Source organism: Microtus ochrogaster, chromosome 2 (assembly GCF_000317375.1).
Source record: "Microtus ochrogaster isolate Prairie Vole_2 chromosome 2, MicOch1.0, whole genome shotgun sequence".
NCBI lineage: Eukaryota > Metazoa > Chordata > Mammalia > Rodentia > Cricetidae > Microtus > Microtus ochrogaster.
Window position 1 is genome coordinate 55,075,154 of NC_022010.1, and position 24,119 is coordinate 55,099,272.

Below are 24,119 nucleotides of genomic sequence, written 5' to 3' on the forward strand. Positions count from 1 at the left end.
GTCTTCTGGGGATGGATGCCATGGCTCTGGGCATGAATGGATGTAAGTCTCAGGACAGTAAGTAAGGCCTTCTGGGAATGGACGCCATGACTGTTGGCGTGTTGGAGTGCAGCTGTAGTAGGCTCGGGTGGGTTTCTAGATGAGTGTTATCTTGGAGGGAAGAGCAGGATATTTGTACCGCCTTAAGAGTACATATACTAAGGGCAGTAACCTCTCGTTCCTTCCAGGAATTAGAGTGTTAGTGAGATAGAAACTGTGTCTTTGGAAAAGGTCCCTCTGCAGCTTGCTGCAGTCATCACACTTTCTAGGTTGCCTCAAGGGATCCTAGTGTGTGAACATTATAGCTTCAGTTAAGTTGACTTGTTTTGAATATATGCTCTCCTATTGTAGTCCTTATTTTAAAATAAGAGAGTGCTTTATTTCCTATATAACACTTAAAAATAGTTATTTTCTAGAAGATATTTAAAAGTAATCTGTTTTAATGTTATAGTAACAATAATGGTTCCTAAAAAAAGTTTTTGGTTTTGGAACTTTGAATCAATTTACAGCTACTAAAACTCAGTAACTATTAATAATTTATAAGGAAACATTTTAAAAGCTCCTTTTTTTTTTTAAAGAATACTGTAAATGATCTAACAGTTCACCGGGCAACTCCTGAAGATCTGGTAAGTTTAACCCTGAAAAAGTCCTGGACTCTATGTTTTAGTTGGTGTCTGGCGTCTAGCCTTCAGAACAGAGACCACGTCCCTTCTGGAAGTTGATTAGCTTTATTTAATCTGTTCACATCTGTGTAAAACCTAAAAGTCTATCTTAAGAAATTTCTGATTTTACTGAGGCTTATTAGCTACTGTTAGAATCTTACTAAACATTTTTGGTTTATAGTCTTACCACTTACCTAGAATTGACCTGCAGGTCTGTTTGTCTTTTCTGTCTAGAAATATCTGCAGCATTTTATCATTGCTGTTATTGTTATTTTCAAGGCAGGCCTGTGCTGGGTAACCCTGGCTAGTCTCTCCATGGCAGTGACTAATCTACTTTCTGTCTCTCGAGATTTGCCTAGCCTAGACTTTTCTTACCCATGGAATGCAGCATGTGGGCTCTTGTGTGTAGCCTCTTTTTCTAGTATATTTTAAAGATCCATCCATGTTATAGTATGTATCTCTACTTCATTCCTTTCAGTTGTGAAATAGGATTGCATTGAATGGAGATTCCAGATTTGATTTATCTGTTAGTCAGCTGTACTGGTTTATGCTTCTCATCTATTAAGAGAAATACTATTGTGAATGTTCATATACAAGACTCTGTGAATATATGCATATGCAGGAAGTTGTGTATATCTGGAATAGAATGACTAGGTCTTGCATCTTCATATTGGACTTTATGAATAACTGATTAATTGTTTTCCAAAGTGCTTACATGATTTAAATCCCACCAGACTGTGCGGAACTTCCAGTTTATATTTTAATTCTCCTCGTGCGTATAAAGTACTGTCTCATTGTGATTCTGATTTGCATATTCACAATTCTTGATTGCTAGTCTTTTGGTTGTTTGCATGTTTGCCTGATTAAAACTTCATTAGATGACCCAGGTTTTGTTCGTATTTACAGTTCTGAGCACTAGAATACTTGTAAAGGCAAATGTCTACTTTATTCCTCAGTCACCCTATGGATTCTTCCCTTCCAACTGTTTAGGAGCTCTGGCTCCTATCTCCTCTGCCTCAGGAACTCTCCTTCCCTGGATAACTGCATCGTCTGTGACCTCACTTCCACATGAAGCCCCTCAGAGCTATGCAAACAGTGCATCATTGACTTGGAAGCGATGCAGTTATCATGAAAGGGGTGTGCTTTGGCAAAGATGGCTGTGCTGGATTTGGTACCCTTTACATCGTGTCTAAAGTGTCGGCATTGACCACGAATTGATGTTGTAGCACTTGTTGGATGAGTTTTAACTTGTGAATTGAAGATTGGTAGTCTATAACTGAAGTAGAAGTTAATATTTTTTTGTGGCTTTAGGTTAGACCTCTAAGTTCTAGATATTTCTCTTTTAGATCATTTTTTGAAGACTATCAAAGTTTTAGCCATGAATGTACACACATGCATGCACGCATGCACACACCTTGAACCTGTAAGGAATTAGAAGTTAGAACTAGTGTAAGTTTTCTTACATAGGAGCAGGCAACTTCTTTGTTCCTGAAAACATTTTTTACAGTTTTTCCTTTTGTATAGGTACGTCGTCATGAGATACATAAGTCAAAGAATAGAGCATTGGTGCACTGGGAACTTCAAGAAAAAGCTTTGAAGAGGAAATGGAAGAAACAGAAACCAGAAACTTCAAATCTTGAAAAAACAAGATTATCTATCATGAAGGAGGTAGTGCAAAAATTCACTGTCTTTAGAGTTCTTGGATTGACTTCATGAGAGACTCTAGTACATACTGCAGCCTTAACAGTGAACAGGGATTTGGCAGAGAGCAGCAGGGTGGGTGGAGTCTACTGCAGAGAGCAGGGTGGGTAGGTGGAGTCTAGTTCAGAGAGCAGCAGGGTGGGTGGGTGGAGTCTAGTTCAGAGAGCAGCAGGGTGGGTGGGTGGAGTCTAGTGATGAGAGCAGCAGGGTGGGCGGAGTCTAGTGCAGAGAGCAGCAGGGTGGGTGGGTGGAGTCTAGTGATGAGAGCAGCAGGGTGGGCGGAGTCTAATGCAGAGAGTAGGGTGGGTGGGTGGAGTCTAGTGCAGAGAGCAGCAGGGTTGGTGGGTGGAGTCTAGTGCAGAGAGCAGCAGGGTTGGTGGGTGGAGTCTAGTGCAGAGAGCAGCAGGGTTGGTGGGTGGAGTCTAGTTTGCTGCCTTAAATGTTCTCTCCACAACTCATTAGCTCTGTAGCCTTAGATTATGTAACTCTTTGGCCTGGAATTTTTCTGTTTGTCCATTTCTCCTTCTCCCTTTTCAAAACTAGCTTACAAAGTAGCATGTTTCTTCTGCTGTTGTTACAATACTCAGTTGTGGATGGTTGACTCCCACCCACCTCCGCCATTTCCCCCTTCCTCCTGTCCCACCGAATCTTCTACCTCCAGCGTCCCCCTTTCGTTTTCATATCACATGTATTCTTCTCACATTTTTTCCAGGTTCATATTCTCCACCCACACCTACTCCCACTTAAATACACATTCTTAACAATTAGACGCAAGGGTCCACACGTGAGGGAGACATGCAGAGCTCATTTATCTGGGCTGGGTTACCTAATTTAATAGAGCATTTTCAGTTCTAGTCATTTGTTTTTATAAACTTTGTAGCTTCATTTTTCTTACATTAATTTGATTTTCTTTTTAATCTTTAAAATCTTGGCTGTGTTGACAGGCAATGATGGGTGCATGCCTTTACTAGCACTTGGGAGGCACAGGAAGATCTCTGAGTTCAAGGATAGCCTGGTCTACAGAGTGAGTTCCAGGACAGCCAGGGCAGTTACACAGAGAAATTCTGTTTCAAAAAACAAAAACAAAATACTTGGCTGTGCTATGAATTTTAATTTTTTTGAAAAAAGATTTATGTATATGATGTTTTGCCTTCATGTATGTCTGTGCATTGTGTGCATGCCTGGTTCTTGTGGAGGCCAGAAGAGGGTGTCAGATCCCCTAGAACTGGAGTCACAGACGGTTGTGAGCTGCCATGTGGGTGCTGAAAATTGAACCCAGGTCCTCAGGAAGAACAACCAATGCTCTTAGCCACTGAGCCATTGCTCTAGCCCTGGTAAAATGCTTTAAAAGAGATTACCACAGCTATTGGCAAATAGTGCTCTATATTCATAAACTGCTGTAATTATGTCTCAGTTCAACAGTGTAGTAGGGTTACCTAGCAAACATGAAATAAAATTAATTTTGTGTGACTGTTGATCTAGGTCATCAGCCATTTACCTCTGGCTTAACCTTTTGCCTGCCTGGGTGTTTGAAGAAATAATCAGATATGTCTGGTGGGTAGGCTGGGAGGTTAGAAGGAACTATAGCAGAGCGACCTTTCTTTTTTGAACTGAAGTCACAGTGAAGGAATGTGCTGTGTGTGACCAGGCTAAGCTTACAGTGTGTGCTTTCTGCATCACTTTTCATGGTGGTTTTAAGTCACAGGCTGCCTTTTGAGAAATTTCTTAGAGTTCTTAGAGCAGTGGTTCTCAACCCCTTTGGGTCTACTGATCTTTCACAGGGGTAACCTAAAACCATCGGAATTTATTTCATTTTTTAAGATTTATTTTTATTTATTAGTATAGTGTTCTGCCTGTATGTGTGCCTGCAGGCCAGAAGAGGGCACTACATCTCATTATGGATGCTTGTGAGCCATGTGGTTTCTGGGAATTGAACTCGGGACCTCTAGAGGAGCTGAACCATCTCTCCAGCCCTGTTTTCAATTTTGTCTATGAGTATTTGCCTGCATGTATGCATGTGTGTCTGGTGCCAGTGGAGGTCAGAAGAGGGTGTTGGGCCCCCCAGAACTGAGTCACAGAGTTGTAAGTCACCATGTGAGTGTTGAGACTCCAGCCTGCGTCCTCAACAAGAGCCATGAGCACTCGTAGCCCCTGATGACCACGGAGCTGTCTCCGGTGCTCCTGACGTGGGGAGAAGAGTACTGAGAGGACGGGTCAAGGGCTCAGAATGCTTCCTCTGTCTGTAGTGTGCAGATTCTCGGTCCTCACGGCTGACGCGCTCCTAAGGAAGCCAGGGAGACACTGTACCTGGACTCAGTGCTCAGAGATTCAAATTTAGTGAGTAGCTGGTGTGGACAGTTTCCTTGGCTGCCCAGGATGTTTTCCTGCATCAGAGCCACAGCTTTTGATGAGATTTAGATCTTTCCTTTTAGTAATAGATCTCACTTAGTAAGAATACAGTGATGCCACAGACTGTCTCTCTGGGAGACTGCAATCCACGGGAGAACAGGGGTGAAGGATAGGAAAGTCAGGATACGACCCAAGGGAATGACAGACAGACACACTGTGTAGTGAGAATCTGCTGCAATTTTACTTCTGCAAAGTTAAGGTTTATGTACAGAACAAATCAAAGAACTTGGCATGTGTGCATTATCACCCCACTCACAGTTCTAGACATAAATAAGCATTATCTAACTCAGGACTTTCTTTGTACCACAGCTGCAAGGACTTTCAGTTCTGTTTTCTTAAAACACTGTCTCACACCACAGTTAATCAGCAAGAGCTATTTCTCAAGGTTAAAGCCTCAGAGTTCAAAGCCCTCATTAATATATTTTTATTATACTTTGTTGCATTGTATCCAGGCCCAGGTATGCTTTTCATTCCTCATCAGATGTTTTATACCAATATTCTAAAGCTGGTTTCATGTTTTCTGCTAATTCTTTTCCCTCAATCTTTTTTCTCATCTTTGGTAGAAAAGCACTAGGGTTTTCTAGTTCCTGCTAACTTTTCCATAAACGGAAGCTCATGCTATAACTGCTTCTTTCCCTGATAGTTTACTCATTTATTCCCAAATTCATAATAATTCTCTCTACTCTACATTATCTAAAAATCCTCCCAAACTTAAGTTAGGGGCGGCCTGTTTTATCTCTTCCAGAACTGCTTTAGTGAATGGTGGAGCAGATTTCAGAGGATCATCAGTTTCATTCTATACTGTGATTCTTGGGAACTTGGTCAGTTGCAAACAGGAAAGATAAGATATACAAAGAAAGAGCATGCAGAGTGCCAGGAGGGCTAGCTTCCAAGGCCATCCCTTAGCAGGAGGCCTGTCTCCGGCAGCAGGTCCCATGTGGACTGCTGATTGCCAGGAGACTGCCTGAGGCTGCGCTCCAGGAAGCTCTAACCTCAGTCCTTCAGCAGGCTCAGGCCAGTGCAATGGCATTTGTCACTACACGGCAGTTACTGCTGTGGACGTGGCACAGTGATCTTTGGCCACACGAACAATCTGCTCCAAGAAATGTGACAGGCTTAGGAGAAGAGGGCAAAGCAGTGGCTTTACTTGAGACCTGATAATAATTAATAGCCAGTATCAACATGATCAGTAAGATTTTCCTTTTTCTTCTGCCTTTGTCAGTTTCTACTGTAGCCATAGCTATGCTGATCTATTAAATATTATATCTAATATACGTTATATTTACAAAGCTCTTAATTGCATGGATTTGAAAGATATTTCACCAAAGATGGAACGTTGGTTCATAAAATAATGTAATTTGTATTGTAATCACATTCTAAGCAGTGATAGCATATATATGTTTTCAGTGTGTGCACACCCTCCTGCCACTCCTGTTGGGTTGAGGAGTTGCTTAGATCTCTGTTGATATGCCAGTATATCTCAGAAGACAGTAAGTAGAAATAAATTTATGTTTTTAAAAAAAATGTCTAGGCAGGGTATAGTTTGCCATAATTTGTCTATTGATTGTTTTATTTGTGGACACTGATGTTGTGCATTAGAGTGTAGTTTAAACTTCTGGGAAGAATAGGACTCAAAATACTGTAATTTAAGAAAGCCCAGATGTAGTTCTCTTGTGGAAGAGCTCAGCAGCAGCTGGTAGAGGCTCCGCAGTTCTTTAGCGCGTGACTTAGTACAGAGTGGCTGTAGTCCTTTGGTGTGTGCAGCTCAACAGCCAGTGGGAGTAGACAGTATCTGCTGCTCCTTTTGTGCCAGCCAGAGATTCTGGAATCGTGTCTTGTTCCCCAGAACATTATTGCATGGCTGTTCCCTTAGTCAAAGAGGGGTGGGAAATTAGCTGCATCCTTGACTAAAATTTAGGACTTGTGCTTTTAAAGGCAACACTGGGGATTAGTAGCAGTGTGTGCCACTCACAGATTGCATCTTAGTTTACCACTATAAATAATGCAGTGGATATTGAGTATGTTTTTGGGTACAGACTTGTTTGTTGATGAATTATTGACAGAAGTACTAAGTCAAGGGCTTTAGCTCAGTATTAGAGCTCTTACTTAAGATGTTTCAGGGTTTAATCCCAAATAGTGGGAGTAAAAAAAAAGAAAAAGTAAGAGTCAAAGAGTATGTACATCTTCGGTTTTAGTCACTAACTTTTTCTGTTTATGGTGTCTGTATCTAAAGAATGTGATAGGACCATAGGCAAATCCATGATGCAGTGGGACAGTATGGTTGTCACCATACTAGAAAAGTATGACTAATAAAAACTCAGAGGCAGAAATTGGGGTTCAACCTGAAGGTCAGAAAAACAAAACAGCTAGCCACTGGCTCTTACCTCAACCTCAGTCTGAAAATGGCGATCCTGCCTACAGGAAACCTCAGAATGAGATTGAGCCTGAGAGCTGTCTCTTCCCATACAATCCTCTCCAGGGCTGGGATTAAGGGTGTGCACCACTAATACCTGGTTTCTATGGCAAGCTAGTGTGGCTACTGGGATTAAAGGTGTGTGTCATTGCTGCCTGGTCTGTAAGGCTGACCAGTGTGGCTGTTTAACTTTTCTGATCTTCAGGAAAGCTTTATTTACTAAAATACAAATGAAATGCCACTACAAAAAAATTATACTAGAACAAATGGAATAAAATTTAAACATACTTTCTAGTGGTGATTTGAAGAGTTTACGACTTTTTGTTTTCAAGACATTATCCTCTGTCAGAATAAAGAACTGACAAAGTGGAGGAATGATCTCATTAATAACCACATGGGGGCCAGAGAGATGGCTCAGCCATTAAAGGCTAGGCTTACAACCAAAAATAACCACATTGATGCCTGGTGTTAATTATAATGAGATCTCAAATAAAACCCATGCTGTGTACCATTGACACAGTAGGAAACTAAGTTTAAAGAAGTTGGGGTTTGTTTACTATTTCTGGTGTGGACCTCGAACCCAGTATTTTACACCATGTGTGCTCCTGGCCTTGTGCAGTTAGTTCTATAGTTTACTCTGGAAGGAGCTAATTTAGTACTTACTGTCAGTAACTGACCTAGCTGACGCAGTTGGCCATAGCAGCAGACTAACATAAGAATGCAGCTCACTTTTCTCTTTGTATCTTAAGATAGTAATTGATGTCATTATTTCTGTGTTATAGGGAAAATCTAGGCAGAGTGTTTGTTATTAGATGCTGATTTGAGTCAGTGTTCCAAATGGAGTTGTCTTGATTTTAACATTCTTTTCAGCTTAAGAATGACATCTGGTGGTGGTAGATAGAATTGACTGCTCTTTAGCGCATGACTTCGCTTATATGTATATTAGTCCTTCAAAAGAAAGTGCATAATCAGAGGCATGACTGTAATGGTGCTTTCGTGTAGCCATCTCTCTATGATAAAACTCCACCTTGTTTACAAATACCTAAGCATATCAGTTTTTGTTTAATCCTTAAACCTATACCTTGTTTTTTAAGTCACAGACCATGTATGACCTGTTAATGGAGCATCAGAGTACTTCAGTTTTGGGAATACCTTTGAGTTAATGGCTCAGAGATTCTTATTGTTAATCTGTGTTTTTTAAACTGTATTATTATTTACTAATGGGTTATGAAATTAAGTAAGTGGGCGATAGCCATCACTTAAAACTAGAATGGAATACAACTTAAAGTCATTCTCATGTGGAAATCCTATGTAAAAGTCTCACTTTAAGAAGTGTGTGTGTCTTGGGAGAGCAGGCCCTTCACCTCTCCTGGGCAGCATAGGAGGCCCTATTGGTGGAGGTGTGGATGAGCCAGCCCCAAAGCGGTGAGTGTGGGAGAGCTGTCCCTAGTACCCATCTGTCATGTGCTGGTGTGGAAGATGTGTCCTCCCTACCCTTCACCCCTAGCTGCCAGTGCCAGGTGAGGGAGCGGACCCTTCCCTATACCAGCTGCATTCAGGACAGCAGGCCTTGCTGCTCACTTGGGCAGCTCACTGGAGCTGACCCTACTGACCAGAGATGTGGCCCCGCCCCTCATCTGTGATAAGGAATGGTTGGGGAGAGATCCTCTTACCCTCACTGCTTATGACAGGAGGGAGAACTGGGTCTGTGGTCATAAGAGTACGAGAGTTGTCCCTGCCCCTCACCAGCTACAACACTTGGGAGAGTGGGCTCCTCACCTCACCTGGACAGTGAAGGCCTAAGTCACAAACAATGCCACACCAGTTTGGAATTATGATTAATAGGGTGGTATTTATTTAAAGGGGAAAAAACTTACAGATCACCGTCCCAGACAACAGCCCTCTGCACAACCAGGAAGGGAGTCTAGTCGCCAGCGGAGCAGGAAGTGAAGAGAGAGAGGAGAGGGAAGTGGCTGCTGTTTTAAAGGGAGAGAGACCACGCCCTAATGGGCTGATATCTCAGCGGCTATAGGCTGGAGGAGCGGAAGGACCTCCCACAACAGGGCAGCACACTGGAGCTGGCCCTGATGGTCCAGGTGTGAGAGAGCCAGCCCTGAGGGCATGTGAAAGCAGGCAAACTGGCCCCTCCCCTTGCTCCTTGCTGTAAGGGGTGAACTAGCCAGAGCAGTGCTGGAGAGCTCACCCTGGTGCTGAAGAGGGAGAGTGGGGGAGGGGGAGCGAGAGGGGGGTGGCAGGCTGGCCAACCCTGCAACTACCCAGGCCCAGAACCAGGGTATGAATGTTGGTCCACCCAACAATGATCTGCTGGAACACATGAAGGGATCGGTCCTGTAGACCTAAAACTGCAGGGTTTCCACGACACAGGGCAACAACAGGATATCCAAGCAGAGGCCCAGTGAGGCCCAGACAGTGTAGCAGAAGCCAGAGGCCTCAAACCAGACCAATGACTCTTTACAAAGAACACTTGCAAGTAAAGATACATGGAAAAAAGGGTTTACTGTGTGACTCACTGTGTCACACTACAGCTTCCATGACAAGATTTTTCCCTTTTTCCTCTTAAATTTTATTTTTTTTTGGGGGGGGGAGTGCAAGGGCAGAGATTGGATACAAAGGGTTGGGGAAATTAATGGGATCAAGACACATGATGTAAAAGATGCAAAGAATCAAAGGAAAGTTTAAAAAGTGTGTGCTTGTGTGGCAGTGTGTGCATGCATGTGTGTGTGAGTGTATATGTGCATGAGTGTGCTTGTGTGAGTGTGTGTGCCATGTGCGTATCAGAGCACAATGTAATATATTTTCTTTGAAGCTACTGACTACTGTAATAGCTCCATCTACTAATATCTAATGGATATTGCTATTGGAGGGTTTTAGAATGGTCATGGCCCATGGTTAAGAACAAATCCAGCAACCACAACCAATAAAGGTTGATATTTAAGCTTTGAAAACATCGTGTTCATTGCCTTCCCTTAGTCCTTTTCCTTAATGATTTTAAAGTAAATGTATTTCCTCTGAACAGTATTTTTCTCAACATGTGTGTAGATTCTTTCTGATCAGTACCAGGCACAGGATGTGCTGGAGAAGTCCGATCATCTGATAGCCGCAGCCAAAGGTCTGTTTGTTGATGCTCCTCGTAAGCGCACAGGTGAGCGATCACTCCTCAAACCTGCTCTTCTGTCTTAAACCCAGCTTGTGATTAGAAGAATCCAGCCTGTTCCTGCTACATGTTCTAGCTGACTAGTATCTGAAGATTATTAGGGCTAGAGCCATAATTTGTTTGTTCTTCACTAAGAATATGAAGTATTACAAATTATTCATCTAAGAGAATTATCCATTGACATATGGTATAAAATAGAGTATTTTGTAGCTATAAAACATGGCTTAATTTTTAGTTTATTAGATTGCCACATAATTAAAGCATGTATTTACTTGTAGTTTGAATAAGCTTAACTTAAACTCCAAAGCAACTTCAGTTTCTTGCTCAAAGAAACTTTGCTTTTCTTTAGTTACATAGGATTATTACCTACCACCCCTGGCCCTCAGGGTCCATGTAGCCAAGACTGGCTTTGAACTCGTGATCTTCCTGCCTCTTAACTCCTGAGTGCTGGCATTATAGGCATGTACCACCATTCTCAGCTTCAACATTATATCATAATCTGTATATAACTTGTTTAATCTTTTAGAAACACATGATTTATTTTTAGTAGAGAGTTTGAATTTCAGGTCAGCCATTTATTAGAGTAACTCTGGGCTACTCACTTAATTTCTCCAAGTTCCAGTTTACTGATCTATAAAATAGTAGACTATGTCTCATGGAATGTTGCGAAGGTAAAAATGAGTTTAGATATGCGTTCGGTTCATGTCCATACATGTAAGTGGAGCTGCTCTTTGAGAGTGCCGTGAAGTGAAGGGAGCCTGTGGCAGAACAGACTTGTGAAGCCTGTTTAGGCAGATGCAATAAATCATAATGACTTGTGTCCCTTCTGCAGGGTTTCCAAATGTAACCATGGCTCCTGATTCCTCTCAGAGTCCCATTGGAGTGATTCAAGACCCTGTCGTCCAGACCACCCTTAATGAATCTCTCATAGAGCCTCAGGTAATGCATTGCACTCCCAGCCTTTGCTGAAATGGAGTTCAGTTTGATATAGGCATCGTGGTAAGCATTTTAAATGCTTAAACGTCACCTTGTGCTGTCAGCTATAAAGAGATAGTAGAAAAAGAAAATTGACAAAGGAGATTGGGAAGACAACCTTGGTGTCACCCTTTGAGACAGGGTCTCTCATTGGTCTGTCTGGAAGTGAACAACTAAGCCTAGACTGGCTGGCAAGGAACCCCCGGGATCTCCCTGTCTCTGCCTCCACAGTGCTGAGATTAAAAGCATGAACTGCCGTGCCTGGCCCTTTATTTTGAGTGTGTTGGGTCTTGGACTAAATTTCTAATGCATATATAATCCTATCCACCGTAGAAGCGGGAAACTTGTGACGGGTAAGGTGTAATGAGTCAGAGAAGGAAAGGGAAAGATGGAATTGTCTTTTTGGGAATAAGTGCGCTGACACTGACCTTGCAGAAAGCATTTTGAGTGGAGTGGCAGGACACAGGCAAAGGTGCAGAGCATAGATGGTGCATGCAAAAAGGGAAACGCTTCCTTAAAGAGAGTGTGCTGCCAGTGTTGCTTGCTCAGGCGTGCAATGCTAGCACTAGAGAACTGAAACAGAAGCAAGTGTGAATTTGGGGCCAGCCTCAGGTATGTAACAGATTGAATTAGCCTAAGCTAAACAAAAACAAAAGACGAACAGGAGATAGTATCTCATGGTGGTCCCAGGTTTAGTTTTAAGAAGGGAAAGGTTTTCTTACATTTAAACACTGACAGCTGAAGGGAGCAAGGGCCGCTAAAGATGTTAGAAGGGCTATTATTAGGGGAAGAGCTGAGACACTTTGGTATTTAGCACACATATCAAGGGTTAGCCTTAGGAGGAGAAATTTCTATTATGACAAAAGGATGAGTGAGCATCTAATCAAGTTGTGCTGCTGGTTTTATGTTGAGATAGGCTCTTAATGAAGTAGATGATGAAGGAGAAGAGAGCACTGCTCACAGCCAGTCCGAAGACAGTGAGAGCGAACTGCCTAACTCCCCGAGCTCGCAGTCTAACAGGAACACAGAGAGGTACGTGGGTGTGCATTTGGCTCTCAAGAGGAGGCGGTACATGCCACGAGAAGTCATCTAGGCATGCCAGCATGTATTTTTGTTACTATTTATTTTTGAGGCAGGATCTCTCTGTGTAGTCATCCTAACTGTCCTAGAACTCACTTTGTAGACCTGGCTGTCCTTGAACTCAGAGACCTGCCTGCCTCTGCCTCCTGAGTGCTGGGATTGAAGATGTATGTCACCATACTTGACTTTTCTACAAATTTTCTTAAATTTAGGGTGTTCTTGCTGGGCAGTGGTGTCATATGCCGCTAATCCCAGCACTTGGGAGGCAGAGGCAAGTGGATCTTTGAGTTCTAGGCCAGGCTGGTCTACAGAGCTAGTTCTAGGACAGCCAAGACTACAAAAGGACACCTTGTCTCAAAAAACAAAGAAACAAAACAAAACAAAAAATTAGGGTGTTCTCAAAAATTTTAGTTCATTTTTATATGAAAATTAGTATCAACTTATTCAACTTTATAAAACAAAGCTTGTTGATATTTTGTGTTGGGACATAATGTTCCCCCTTTGTTCATATGTATGGATTTTTTTTTAGTTTTTTTTTTGAGGAGTGTTTTAACATTTTTCTTGTGTAGGGCTTATTTATTTCTTACTCAGCTTATCCTTTTATTTGTTTCTTTTAAATGGAATTTTTTATTTTACTACATCTTGTTTTTCCCTGTGTGGTTGGGGAATTGAGGGCCTTGTGGGAGGTACCCTTTCCTGATCTTAGTCCTAGGCACCCTTTCTTATACCTTCCAGCCTGTTGGTATTCATGTTTCTGCAGGCCCATAATTTCTGCTTCTTACCTCAGTGTCCAGCTATCTCACTGGATCTTAGTGAAGTGAGTTCTAGAAGCAGTTCTCCAGCTTCTGGGTTTAGCATCATGTCACCTCCAAAGGTCTGTGTCTTACACCTCCTCTTTTTAATATATTACTTATAGGACTGTGTGAATTAGTGGGCGTCTCTGCTGTGTTCTTTATCTTATAACAATATGCTTGTTTTGGTAGGGTGTGTGTGGGCTTGTGCACCGGACCCTCTCCATCATTTCTTTTGGTTGACCTCTCTTAAGATTGCATTGGTTAATAGTCCATTTTCTTAGTTTTTCAAAGAATTGGGCTCCTGGCTTATTAACTTGAGCTAATGTGTTTATTTCTCCTGTCTCAGTTTTCTCTTTTACCTTTTTTCCTTTGTGCTTTATTTTGTTGCTTCTTGACTTAGGGTTGTAATATTTTTTTCAGTTGACAAAAATAAATGGATTATTTTAGAAACGAAATCATTTTAGTTGATTTTTCTGCTTTTCCCTGAGAGTTGCCTATACTTATATAATTAAAGATAAAACAAAACAAAACTGCGGACCCTCCCTGTCATTTCTAGTGTAACCACACTGTGTTCAGGCTATGGTCTGTCATCTCTCTTCTTGTGGAACTTGGTGATGCTTTCTTTATGAGCTGTCTATGATGACATTTCAGTGAGTATTCCATGTGTGCGCTTGAGAAGTGGCTGTGATTCTATTGGAAGGTAAAACATTCTGTGTACATCATAGCACCGACCTTGCTGAATGTTGTATTTCTTCTGTCTCTTTAATTTTGCTGTATTATATACCAAGAGTGTTATATTAAAGACTCCTAGTTTTAGTGTGCTTCTGTTTTTCTTCATATTTCTTGTTTTAGTATACTTAGTTGAAGTTTAATACATTTTTTGTGACACTGCTATACTTATAGAACATGTATGTCTATAAATGCTGTATCTTTATTTTGAGCAATGGCTTTTAGCATTGTAATCTCCATTGTCATGTTAAATGCCTTTTGGTCCAATCTGTGTTGTCTGAGATTGGGAATAAAACCTCTACTTCTTGTTTCTGATTGTCTCCGTTATCTTTGCTTTTTACATACAGTCATTTATATTTAGCCTTTTGCAATTATTTTTTATTCCTGTGCTCCTTGTATTCAGTGGAGAGTGTGTACAGCCTTCCCAATCAATTTGGAAATTCTGGTTGGTGAAGAAAGCTTGTAACACCGGTTGATACAGTTGATGTGTTAGATGTCAAATTTGCCATATTCTCTCATAGGACTGTGCATTGCACTGTAGCTATTGCTTTTCCTTTTTGTTGTTGGTTTGATCTTACTATAAAACTCACGCTGGCCTCAAACTGTCAACTTAGGCCTTAACCTCCTACCTACGAGGATTGCAGGCTTGCACACTGTTTTTTTCTACGTATTTATTGTTGTTCTTTAAAAGTCTTGGTATTTAGGAAGATTGTAGATGGCTGCTTTTGTATATGAACCTTTTTATGGGTCTGCTTATTACTGTTCTTTCTTATTCTTTGCTGTTAGCTATGTGCTTTCTTGATTTTCCTTTGCATGTTGACTATTCAACTGAGTTGTTCTGCATTTCTCCCAGTGTTGTAGTTGTTGCATCCTTAGCTTTGAACTGACAGAGCATAAAGCATTGCACACTATGCTTTCCTATATATCTTGATTCTGTATCCTACAGCCATGAAATAATTAAGTGATCATCCAGTCCTTTCATGTTTCCTTGATTGTCTTATAGTTGAATCTTGTTTAGTTAAAGCCCATGCTGTTGGGCCTGTGAATAGAATGTTCCTTGAATTCCTTAGACATTTTTAATCCCTCCCCCTTTTTTTCCCTCATAGAATACATCCTGTTTACGGATTCTCCTCCCTCCACTCCTCCAGCTGGATCCACTCTTTTTCTGTCTCTCATTAGGAAACGGTCTTCTAAGAGATAATAATACAATTGTTATAAATTATAATATGTTATAGTATATATAATTTAAATACAAAATATGTACTGTATAAAATCTAATAAGATAAAAAAACGATACATCGATTTGGACAAAGGAAACAGAAAGAAAAGAGCTCACGTTTATAGCTGGCGACCTTTATCAGCTTCTTCCTCTCTGGCTCCAATTCTTTACTTCATCCTATCAGTCCACGCTGGAGATATTTCTGCTGTCAAAACATTCTTAAGAGCTTTTGTAGATGGTTGTGTTTTACCTAATAGACAAGAATCCTCACAGATCTTTCTTGGATAATCTCTTTTCTTGCCCTGGCTTCTGCTGAGATCACTGAGGCAATCCAAAGATTGTATCTTCCCCTTTAGAACTAGCCGACACTTGGCAGCTCACATACCTTCTTCTCAGAGCTTACTTTCTAAGCAGCAGTTCTGCTAATTTTGAGATCTGCAGGCCCAACCATTTCTCAATTTCAAGTCCTAATTACTTGTTCTTCTTTTCAGTACTGGGGATTGAGTTTGGAGCCTCACGCTTACTAGGCAAGCACTCCACTACTGAGCTGATGCTTAACCCTGAATCATTTTGCTCAATAGTCTGTCCTCAGGTTTTCTCTTTCCTTAGGTTGTAAGCTTTTAGCTCTTTGTTGTTGGTGGTTTTTTTTTTCTTTTTTCTTTGCAATCTCGGCAGCATAACTTCTTGATTTATCACTTACAAAGTTCTGCTTTGTATGCCTCTCCACTAAGCTTTCTGCCACCCCACGCACTGGCTGGTTTCCAGTTTCTAGCAGCAGGCTGTTATGTGTCCTTTGGAGTCTAGAAGTCCATTGACAGTCATTTTTCTGTCAACTTTCTCTTTACAACTTAGGAATTCTCTGTCAGGTTGGGGCTTCTCTACAATGCACCTCTTCCTGTGTCTTCATTGGAGGAGTTACTAACATCCCCATTTCTGCCAATTGTTCATTTACGACAGTGTAGGCTACTTCTGTCATTCACCTAAAATTTCTTCAAGGCTCAGCCCTAAACTACTTCCGAGCTGTGTCTACATCAGCACAGTACTCAAGTCCACAGTCTGTATTAGTTTTCTCACGACACTGTAACAAATTAACAAAACTTGGCAGCTTAAGATGATACAAATTCATTGTCTGTAGGTTTGAAATCTGAAATATGTCTCAATAGGTTGAAATCAAGTGTGTTTAGAGACATTCCACCCCCAGGGAGAGTCCCAGAGGAGAACCTCTTGCTTTTCTTTTCTCCTTTGGTTGTGTTGACAGTCCCCGACTGTGGCTACCTCACTCCAGTCTGCCGCCATCTTCACGCTGTGGAGACTCTCTGTGGATGCACATGTTTAACAACTAGGGTACTCCTTAGTAGTCTAGGAAACGTCCCTCTCTCATGCTCTTTAACTTGACCACATCCGCAAAGTCCCCTTTTTAGTGTGGTAAGATAGTATTCATGGTTGTGGGTGTCTTTTGGCAGGCCATCTTTTAGCGTACCGATGATACAGCATTCTTTCTGTAGTTACTGTGTAGCCTGACTCCTGGAAGTATGGATGGCGGAGATGGTAATGTAAATATGAGATTGTGGTGTTTATTTGTCCAGCTTGTTGAGTGGCCTTCTTGAGCTTCTTCCTAAAGGTTGAACTTAAAGCTGGTGTTATCTTACAGAGGGCGTTTTCTTGTCATCCGTCCTCTTTGTATATTGTGACTCCTTTTGCTAGATACACTTTTAGTAAATGGTTTTCTAATGTGCTACTTAGAGTTTACTTGAAATTGCGATTTATTGAGTGGCTTAATGAAATTAAATTATCTGTTTCCTCTTTAATTTTGTAACAGTTTATAGTTCATAGATACATAGCCTGTTCATTTATAACATAATTATTTTAAAAAATACATTAACAGTCATTTGGTCACAACTGCCATCAATTTTAGGATATTTTCATCACTTCAGAAAGAAAACACATTTCCTCCCAACCCTTTCAGCACTGGATAATTATTACTAATATATTACTGCTCTGTAGGTCTGCCTATTTAGACATGTCATCTACTGTCTTTTGTGCCTGGTGTCTTTCATGTTGTAGTCTATAGCAGTTCTTCATTCCTTTCTCTGGCTGAGTACTATTCCACTGAATAGCTACACCACATTTTACACATGCATTCATTAGCTGGTAGATATTTACTTGTTTCTATTTTTTATCTTCCCACTTCTTAAACCTCAATTCAAGTCAGAAATAAAATATTTTTCATTGTTAGTGGCGAGAATGTGGAAAAGGCTGAGGTCTGTCATGAAAGGGCTTTCAAGTACAAAATCCCTAAGCATCTCATCTGACTCCTGCCCGTCTCTGGTGTAAAGCACTTGCTTCAATATGAGCACACTGTCTGCGGTGCAGACTGGGTCTCTTGAAGGGAAGAGAAGCCACAGAGCGCAGAATCACATATGCATAGTTACTTTAGAGAAGAAAGAAGGGTAAGACTATACAACACTACTAAAAAGGGACTGGGGGCATAGAAACTGAAAGACAGATGGATTGATTTCTTACCTAAGATATGGGGCCTTTTTGCTTCCTACCTGTCTGTAATTAGCTTTGTTCTGTTGCTATGATAAAATACCCAGACAAAAGCAACCTGAGGATACAGTCCATTACAGCAGGGAGGCATGGCAGCAGGAGCAGGAGGCCAGCCTGTCACAGTGTGTTGGCAGTCTGGAAGTAGAGAGTGTGAGGAAGGAGTGAGGCCGGGCTATAAAAACTTCACCCTCAAGCCTCACCCCCAGTGACAGATGTCCTCCTGCAAGGATACCTCTCTCTAAAGATTCCATAACTTTCCCAAACAGTACCACTGGCTGGGACCAAAGTGTTTGAATGTGTAAGTCTATGGGGGTACATTTCTTATTCAGTCACAATATTGCCAGCTAAAATCAATAAAAATAACATGAGGGCTGGCTTGTTTGTTGTTGGGGTTTTTGTCCTACCTGGTACCCCACAACTGTTTAGCCCCAAAGAAAATCACACATAGGTCTCCATAAATTATAAGCTGATTGGCCCATTAGCTCTAGCCTCTCACTGGCTAACTCTCACATCTTGATTAACCCATTTTTCTGATCTATGTTAGCCATGTGGCTCAGTACCCTTTTTCAGTGTGGCAGATCACATCCTGCTGCTTCCGTGGTCTAGGCAGGAGTGGGAGGAATCAGCTTCCTCCTTCCCAGAATTCTCCTATTCTCCTTGCATCATTTCTACTTCCTGTTTGGTTTTCCCACCTATACTTCCTGCCTGGCCAATCAGACATGATTGACTGATTACAGACAATTCTCCCACACCAAATAAGATTGTTTATTTGTGAATTGATAAAAACTTTCAAATAAAGCACATATACAGGTGGGCAGTTTAAATGTTAGCACCTGTTCTAATTGTCCCATACTTTATAGGTTTCTTCATCAACTAAAGGAAGAGAATTCTGAGTTAATCAATCAATTGTGGACTGATATTCAGCAGAAAATCGCTACCCAGTCACAGAGAACTCCTCCAGGAACCCCGTCCTCGGTGCTGTCAGCGGAGGAACAGAAAGGCTAGTTGTTCTTTTGTAGTATTTCTGGTAGCAAACTTTCTTAGGTTTTATCTGTTTGTTTTGAACACAATAATTTTCAAATGCTACTTTTGGAGTCTTTACACATTGATTAAAATCCTGATGAATCTTTTGGTGGGAATGTTTGTAGAGAAAACTTGCATTCCCTTGAAATGCTTCCTCCTATGTTCTCCCTCTCCAGCTGCTCTGAATGCGACCGATGCTGTCAAGAGAATCCAGGCTGGGCTTCAGCCCGAGGAGTCTGCAGAGACCGCAGACTCCAGCTATGCGGCGGGACAAGTGCTGAACTCAAGGAAGCAAAAGCAGCTGCTAAATAAAGGTCCACGTTTTCTCAGTTTACAAAGATGAATTGTTAAACACACATCCTGTTAAAGCTTTATTCATCACCCAGTGAATATTTTTTCCTGAAGCTCATCCAATTGGATATATTTAAGTATGAGTTTGCCTAGGGAAAGCCAAGAAATCCTTTCTGTCCCACATAATGTGAGAGAGAGTTATAGTATGTTAGCTATCAATAATGTAAACTTTGTTTCAACACTGTAGGTTTTTATTATAAAACTGTGGTAACTTCTAACTTTCTGAATGGTGAACAACTAAATGTTTTCTTGGTAGTTTTGTAGTTGTGGTTTTCCTGATTTTGAAATAGAATGGCTTTGTCGTTCTCAGTGAAAAGAAAACCAGATATGCGGACTCTTTCCAAGCAGAAGAAAAACATGTTATCCTCCAGCACAACCTCCACAGACTTGCCAAGTAACAACTCCAGCCTGGATGTCCTCAAACACATGATACATGAAGTGGAACATGAAATGGAAGAATATGAGCGGTGGACGGGGCGTGAGGTCAAGGGGCTACAGGGTGGTCAGGGGCTCACAGGCTTCACTTTGTCCCTGGTGAGCTCTCTCTGCCGCCTGGTCCGGTACCTTAAAGAGGTAAGAATACAAGGTTATGTGAATCTTCTCTTCAGGCTGAATACATGGGAATGTTTTTTTCTTACTTCATAAGTAAAGTTAAATTTGAATAGTTTTATTTTACTCAGTGTTAATTTATCTACAATAAAATTTATGGTTGTAGTCTCCCTCTATCATTTGATACCTGCTTAGGTAAATTATTCTGATATTAGTTTAAACTTTAGAAAAAATGTAATTAGTAAGAAAAATCTGCTATAAATAAAGTAATATATTGTGCTAGCTGTAAGTATTACTCTTAGTGCATTTTGGTTTGTAGCACTGTTAACTGTATCTTTGTTGTGTTGCTTTCCTTTGCTGACTGCTCCCATAGTAGTCTAGAGAGTTGCTTTCTGTGATCTGTAAGTTTTATAGGTGAGAAAACTGCTCATGATCTCTGTAGACTGGGAGTTGTCTAAGTGGAGGATGTCTTATTATTGTGACAATAACTTGTAGAATAAAGAATTCTTTGCTTATAAATGATAATTGGTCCTTGTGTGGTATAGAATTAGTAGGATGTTTAATTTTCTATAAATCTACTTAAGGAGCTGGGGTGATAGCTCAGTTGCTACAGTGTTTGCTTTGACAGGATAGGACTTGAGTTTAGTCCCCCAAACCCTTGTAAACAAAATTCTGGGTATGGTGGTGCTTGCTTGTCCCAGCATTGGGAAGTGAAGACAGTATCCCTGGGGCTCGTTAACCAGCCAGACCAGCTAGCCTAATGGTGAGCTCTAGGTCAGGGAGAGACACTGTATTTCTGAGAATGGAATTACACCCTCATACACATTAAAAATCTACATACAGTTTATTTACTATGTACTTAAATCTGTTGAACAAATATGACAAAAATGTTTAAGAGAATTTTATTTTAAGCAATAGTTGTATCTGTAATTTACATGTCATCTGCCTGTGTTTTTTTAAAACTGCCTTGTGATGAAAACATTGTTGTGCTGTCAGACATGCGAAGGTGTTTTCAGTAGATCTTTATCCTGAGATTATTTCATTCTTTCCTTCATGTGCCTTTTATGATGTGAATGATATTGTAGTTAATGGATTTCCTTCCCCCTTTATCTTTATTCGGCTTGTTTGACGATTTCATTCGCATACATAGTACATTCTGATTTCTGTCACCCCGTCCTCTCCTGTCTCCCTCCCACTCCTGTTGTCCCCCACCTCTCAGCACCCTTTCCCCTTCAGCCCGTAGTCCTGAAGAGTACGCTAGTGCTTAGAAAGCATTGCAGGCTTGGTAATAGTTGGCTTTTTAGCTATTCACTTGCTTTTAAAGCTTTGACATTTAATAGTAGAAATAGTCAATATAGTTGAATGTGCTTGTTTTAGGTTATATTTAACTATCAATTTTTGATTGGCAGTATATCACACAGCATAAAATTCAAAGATACAGAAGTACTAATTTTCATAACTTGTAACTAACCTGTTTGTTTCTTTGTAACCTAACCTACTATTATGGCCAGAAATAATGTATCTTTTTAGAGATGGTCTGTGTATTCAAACAGTATTTATGCACAGCCCTTCACTTTTTAAATGAAAAAATATAGTTCCTTAATTTAATATACCATTTATAAAATGTGTTACACAAAAAGGTTCATTTTTATTAGTTAAATAGAGCCTTCTAATGAAAGTTAAATTAAATCTCATCATTGCTATGGTTCATGCTTCTCTGTAATTATCTTTGCTATCTTTGTAGAAATAAAGTTTTCAGTATGTGATCCTACTGGTGGGAGCTTTTCTTTTTGTGTTTTGTAGAGTGAGATTCAACTTCGGAAAGAAGTAGAGACAAGGCAGCAGCTGGAACAGATGTTAGGTGATCACCGAGAGCTCATTGATGCTCTGACAGCTGAAATTCTCCTCCTCCGAGAAGAACACAGTGCCACACAGGTATTTTCATGCTCTCCCGGTAGTCCGTGTTTAGTAGTGAGCATGTCTGTATGCACAAAGGTTTCTCCTGGAGCTGCTGCTGGTTTGGCTGTGCTAATGCTGTTACCGGTCAGGCTCAGCAGCAGCAGTGGGTGTTGATGGCATTTATTATGCCACGATCCCATATTTGAAACTAAAACTGCACATAGTATGTAGGATAAGTTTGCTGTTTCTAAGAAATATGCCATGGAGTGGAGATAACAGGCCTTTCATACAAATGTGAAGGAGTGTTCTGGTAGCCAGTTGTCATTTTAGAGCAGAGGATAGCTTAGCCTTTAAGCCCTCCTGCAGTGACATCAGATGCTACTCATGATTGTTTTCAGCAACTTCATATTTGACTTCCTGCTTGACTAATTGCTCTACAAAAAAAGCATATAATACCTTTTCTAGAAAACTGACGTCTTGCATGCTTTTTATAGTATGTATGCGTGTGTGTTATGTGACAAGGATGGAGGTTAATGTTGGGGTCAGCCTCAGTTACTCTTTATCTTAGTTTTTGGGGCCACTTTCTCAGGAAGGTGGAGCTCAGCAGTTTGTCTACACTCTGGCCAGTGACTCTACCTGCTCACCTGCCTCTGTGCTCCCAGCACTGGGGTTAGAAACACACACGGCCATATCGTGCATTTGACTTTGGTGCTGGGGATTTGAACTCAGGCCCTCTTGTTTGTGTGGCAAGCACTTTCCTGACTGAGCCACCTGCCTAGCCCCCTAAGCAGTCTTCCTCTGCATACTTTTGATGCATTTGGATATTGTGTTATTGAATATACTTGCTTATGTTATTTGTATGCCAGTCATCATCACAGACTGCTGCTTGAGAACACAAGTTCTGCTCATCTTGTTGTGGGTAGCGAATACTTGCAGAGTGCTAGAAGGACAATGAGGCAGAGGTCTTGGGGCTTCACAGTCCTCAAGGATGCGTGTGCAGGAAGGGAAGTGCAGAGAGAGCAGAGAGAGGACTGGGTCCGTGCCTCACACAGGCAAATGAAATGGGGACCACTGGAGAGAAGAGTCCTTAGGCTCATCTGCGCTACTGTGCCTGCACTGTGCTGTGTGGGATGATGGCCAGAGAGCTGCCTTTGTTGGCTAACTTAGTGTCAGGTTCTAACAACTGTTTGGACTGTTACATGAACAATGATATACTTAATATATATAAATGCTTAATATATATGTAAGTAGAAATATATATTATGTACATTATATTATATAATATGGAATGTACTATATATTTATATAGCAATATATTATATAATGTATGATATATAATTATATGTAATATATAAGTAGAAATATATAAGTAGAAATAGTCATACATTTACTTTGTTGACAAATGACTACAATTATTTATCAATGAGATACGTGTACCTTCCCCATACTGTTTGACTATCCTAAGTTTAGAGTTATATTGAAAATCATTGTCCTTATTTCTTATTCCACACTGTGTTTCTACCAAGAACTTATGTTTTTATTGTCTTATTGTTTTTATGTGTGTGTGTTACTTATCTAGGGTATTTTATTTAGCACTATCCATTTTCTTGTAAATGTATATATATGACTTCATTCTTTGAAGCTGAATAATGCGCCATTGTATATATGTCATAGTTCATTATCTGCTCATCTGAACTTATATTTTTAACATAGGTGCTTCCAGAAACCCAGCCATGAGCAGATTTGATTATTTTTGGTTGGCTTCCCTGTTATTGTTTGAGAGTGGGTCTGACTATATAGTATAATGCGGCCTTGACTTTGTGACCCTCCTATCTCAGTTTGTTATATGCTAAAATTGCAGGTGTGCGCTGCCATGCCTGTCTAAGCAGATTTGATATTACCAAAAAGAATATACCGAAATCCCATTTAGCTGAGCTGCTGCTGGTCAATAGTTGCACAGACTAATTCTGCATAGACGATGTCGTTACTGGTGTCTCCCGAGAGTTGAAGCCGTCCTCTGGTGCCCCTGTGAAATCATTGCTGTTTCAGACTGCAGTATGAGGACAGAAGTAGGAAAGGTAGCAGACCATTAAAGTAGAGCATTGCACCTAGGAGTTGTCAGATTGATTCAGATGGGGCATAGCAGCCTGGTCTAGAGAGAAATGGGAAACTATGAAGATTGAGCAAATTCAGAGTATGCTATGAAGGTCAGCTGGTCCCTTTGGAAATGGATTGAAGGAAAGGGTGTAAGAGAAAAGAGCCAAACGTAATTGGGCAGTTTGGGATTAAGCATTCAAAAGATGAAGCTGCTGTTTATGTTGCAGATGGACGGCTTCAAGAGGCGCTTGGCTTTATATATACAGAGTCCTAGATGGGGGGGCACTCAAAAGACCACTAGATATATGAGTGTGAAATTTGGGGAGAACATGACTGGTGATATAAAGGTGCCTCAAGTGCTTTATCATCTACTCTATTGGTAATATTTCTGATGCCTGGACCGTCCCCACTTTTTAGTTGTCTGTGTTTCTACGCACGTGTGACGTGTCTCTAG

The 24,119-nt window shown here is 40.8% G+C and overlaps 1 protein-coding gene across 1 annotated transcript in view; it reads left to right on the top strand.

The window, feature by feature from the left end:
* The window catches only part of Spice1 (spindle and centriole associated protein 1), a 44,960-nt gene that overhangs the window by 8,418 nt on the left and 12,423 nt on the right, over nt 1-24,119 (top strand). The window contains exons 3-11 of the mRNA XM_013351774.2: nt 618-665; nt 2,226-2,369; nt 10,285-10,387; nt 11,232-11,338; nt 12,291-12,406; nt 18,607-18,746; nt 18,946-19,083; nt 19,431-19,693; nt 21,473-21,604. Of these exons, the coding sequence (XP_013207228.1) occupies nt 618-665; nt 2,226-2,369; nt 10,285-10,387; nt 11,232-11,338; nt 12,291-12,406; nt 18,607-18,746; nt 18,946-19,083; nt 19,431-19,693; nt 21,473-21,604 (1,191 nt within the window). The remainder of the gene's footprint in view (nt 1-617; nt 666-2,225; nt 2,370-10,284; nt 10,388-11,231; nt 11,339-12,290; nt 12,407-18,606; nt 18,747-18,945; nt 19,084-19,430; nt 19,694-21,472; nt 21,605-24,119) is intronic.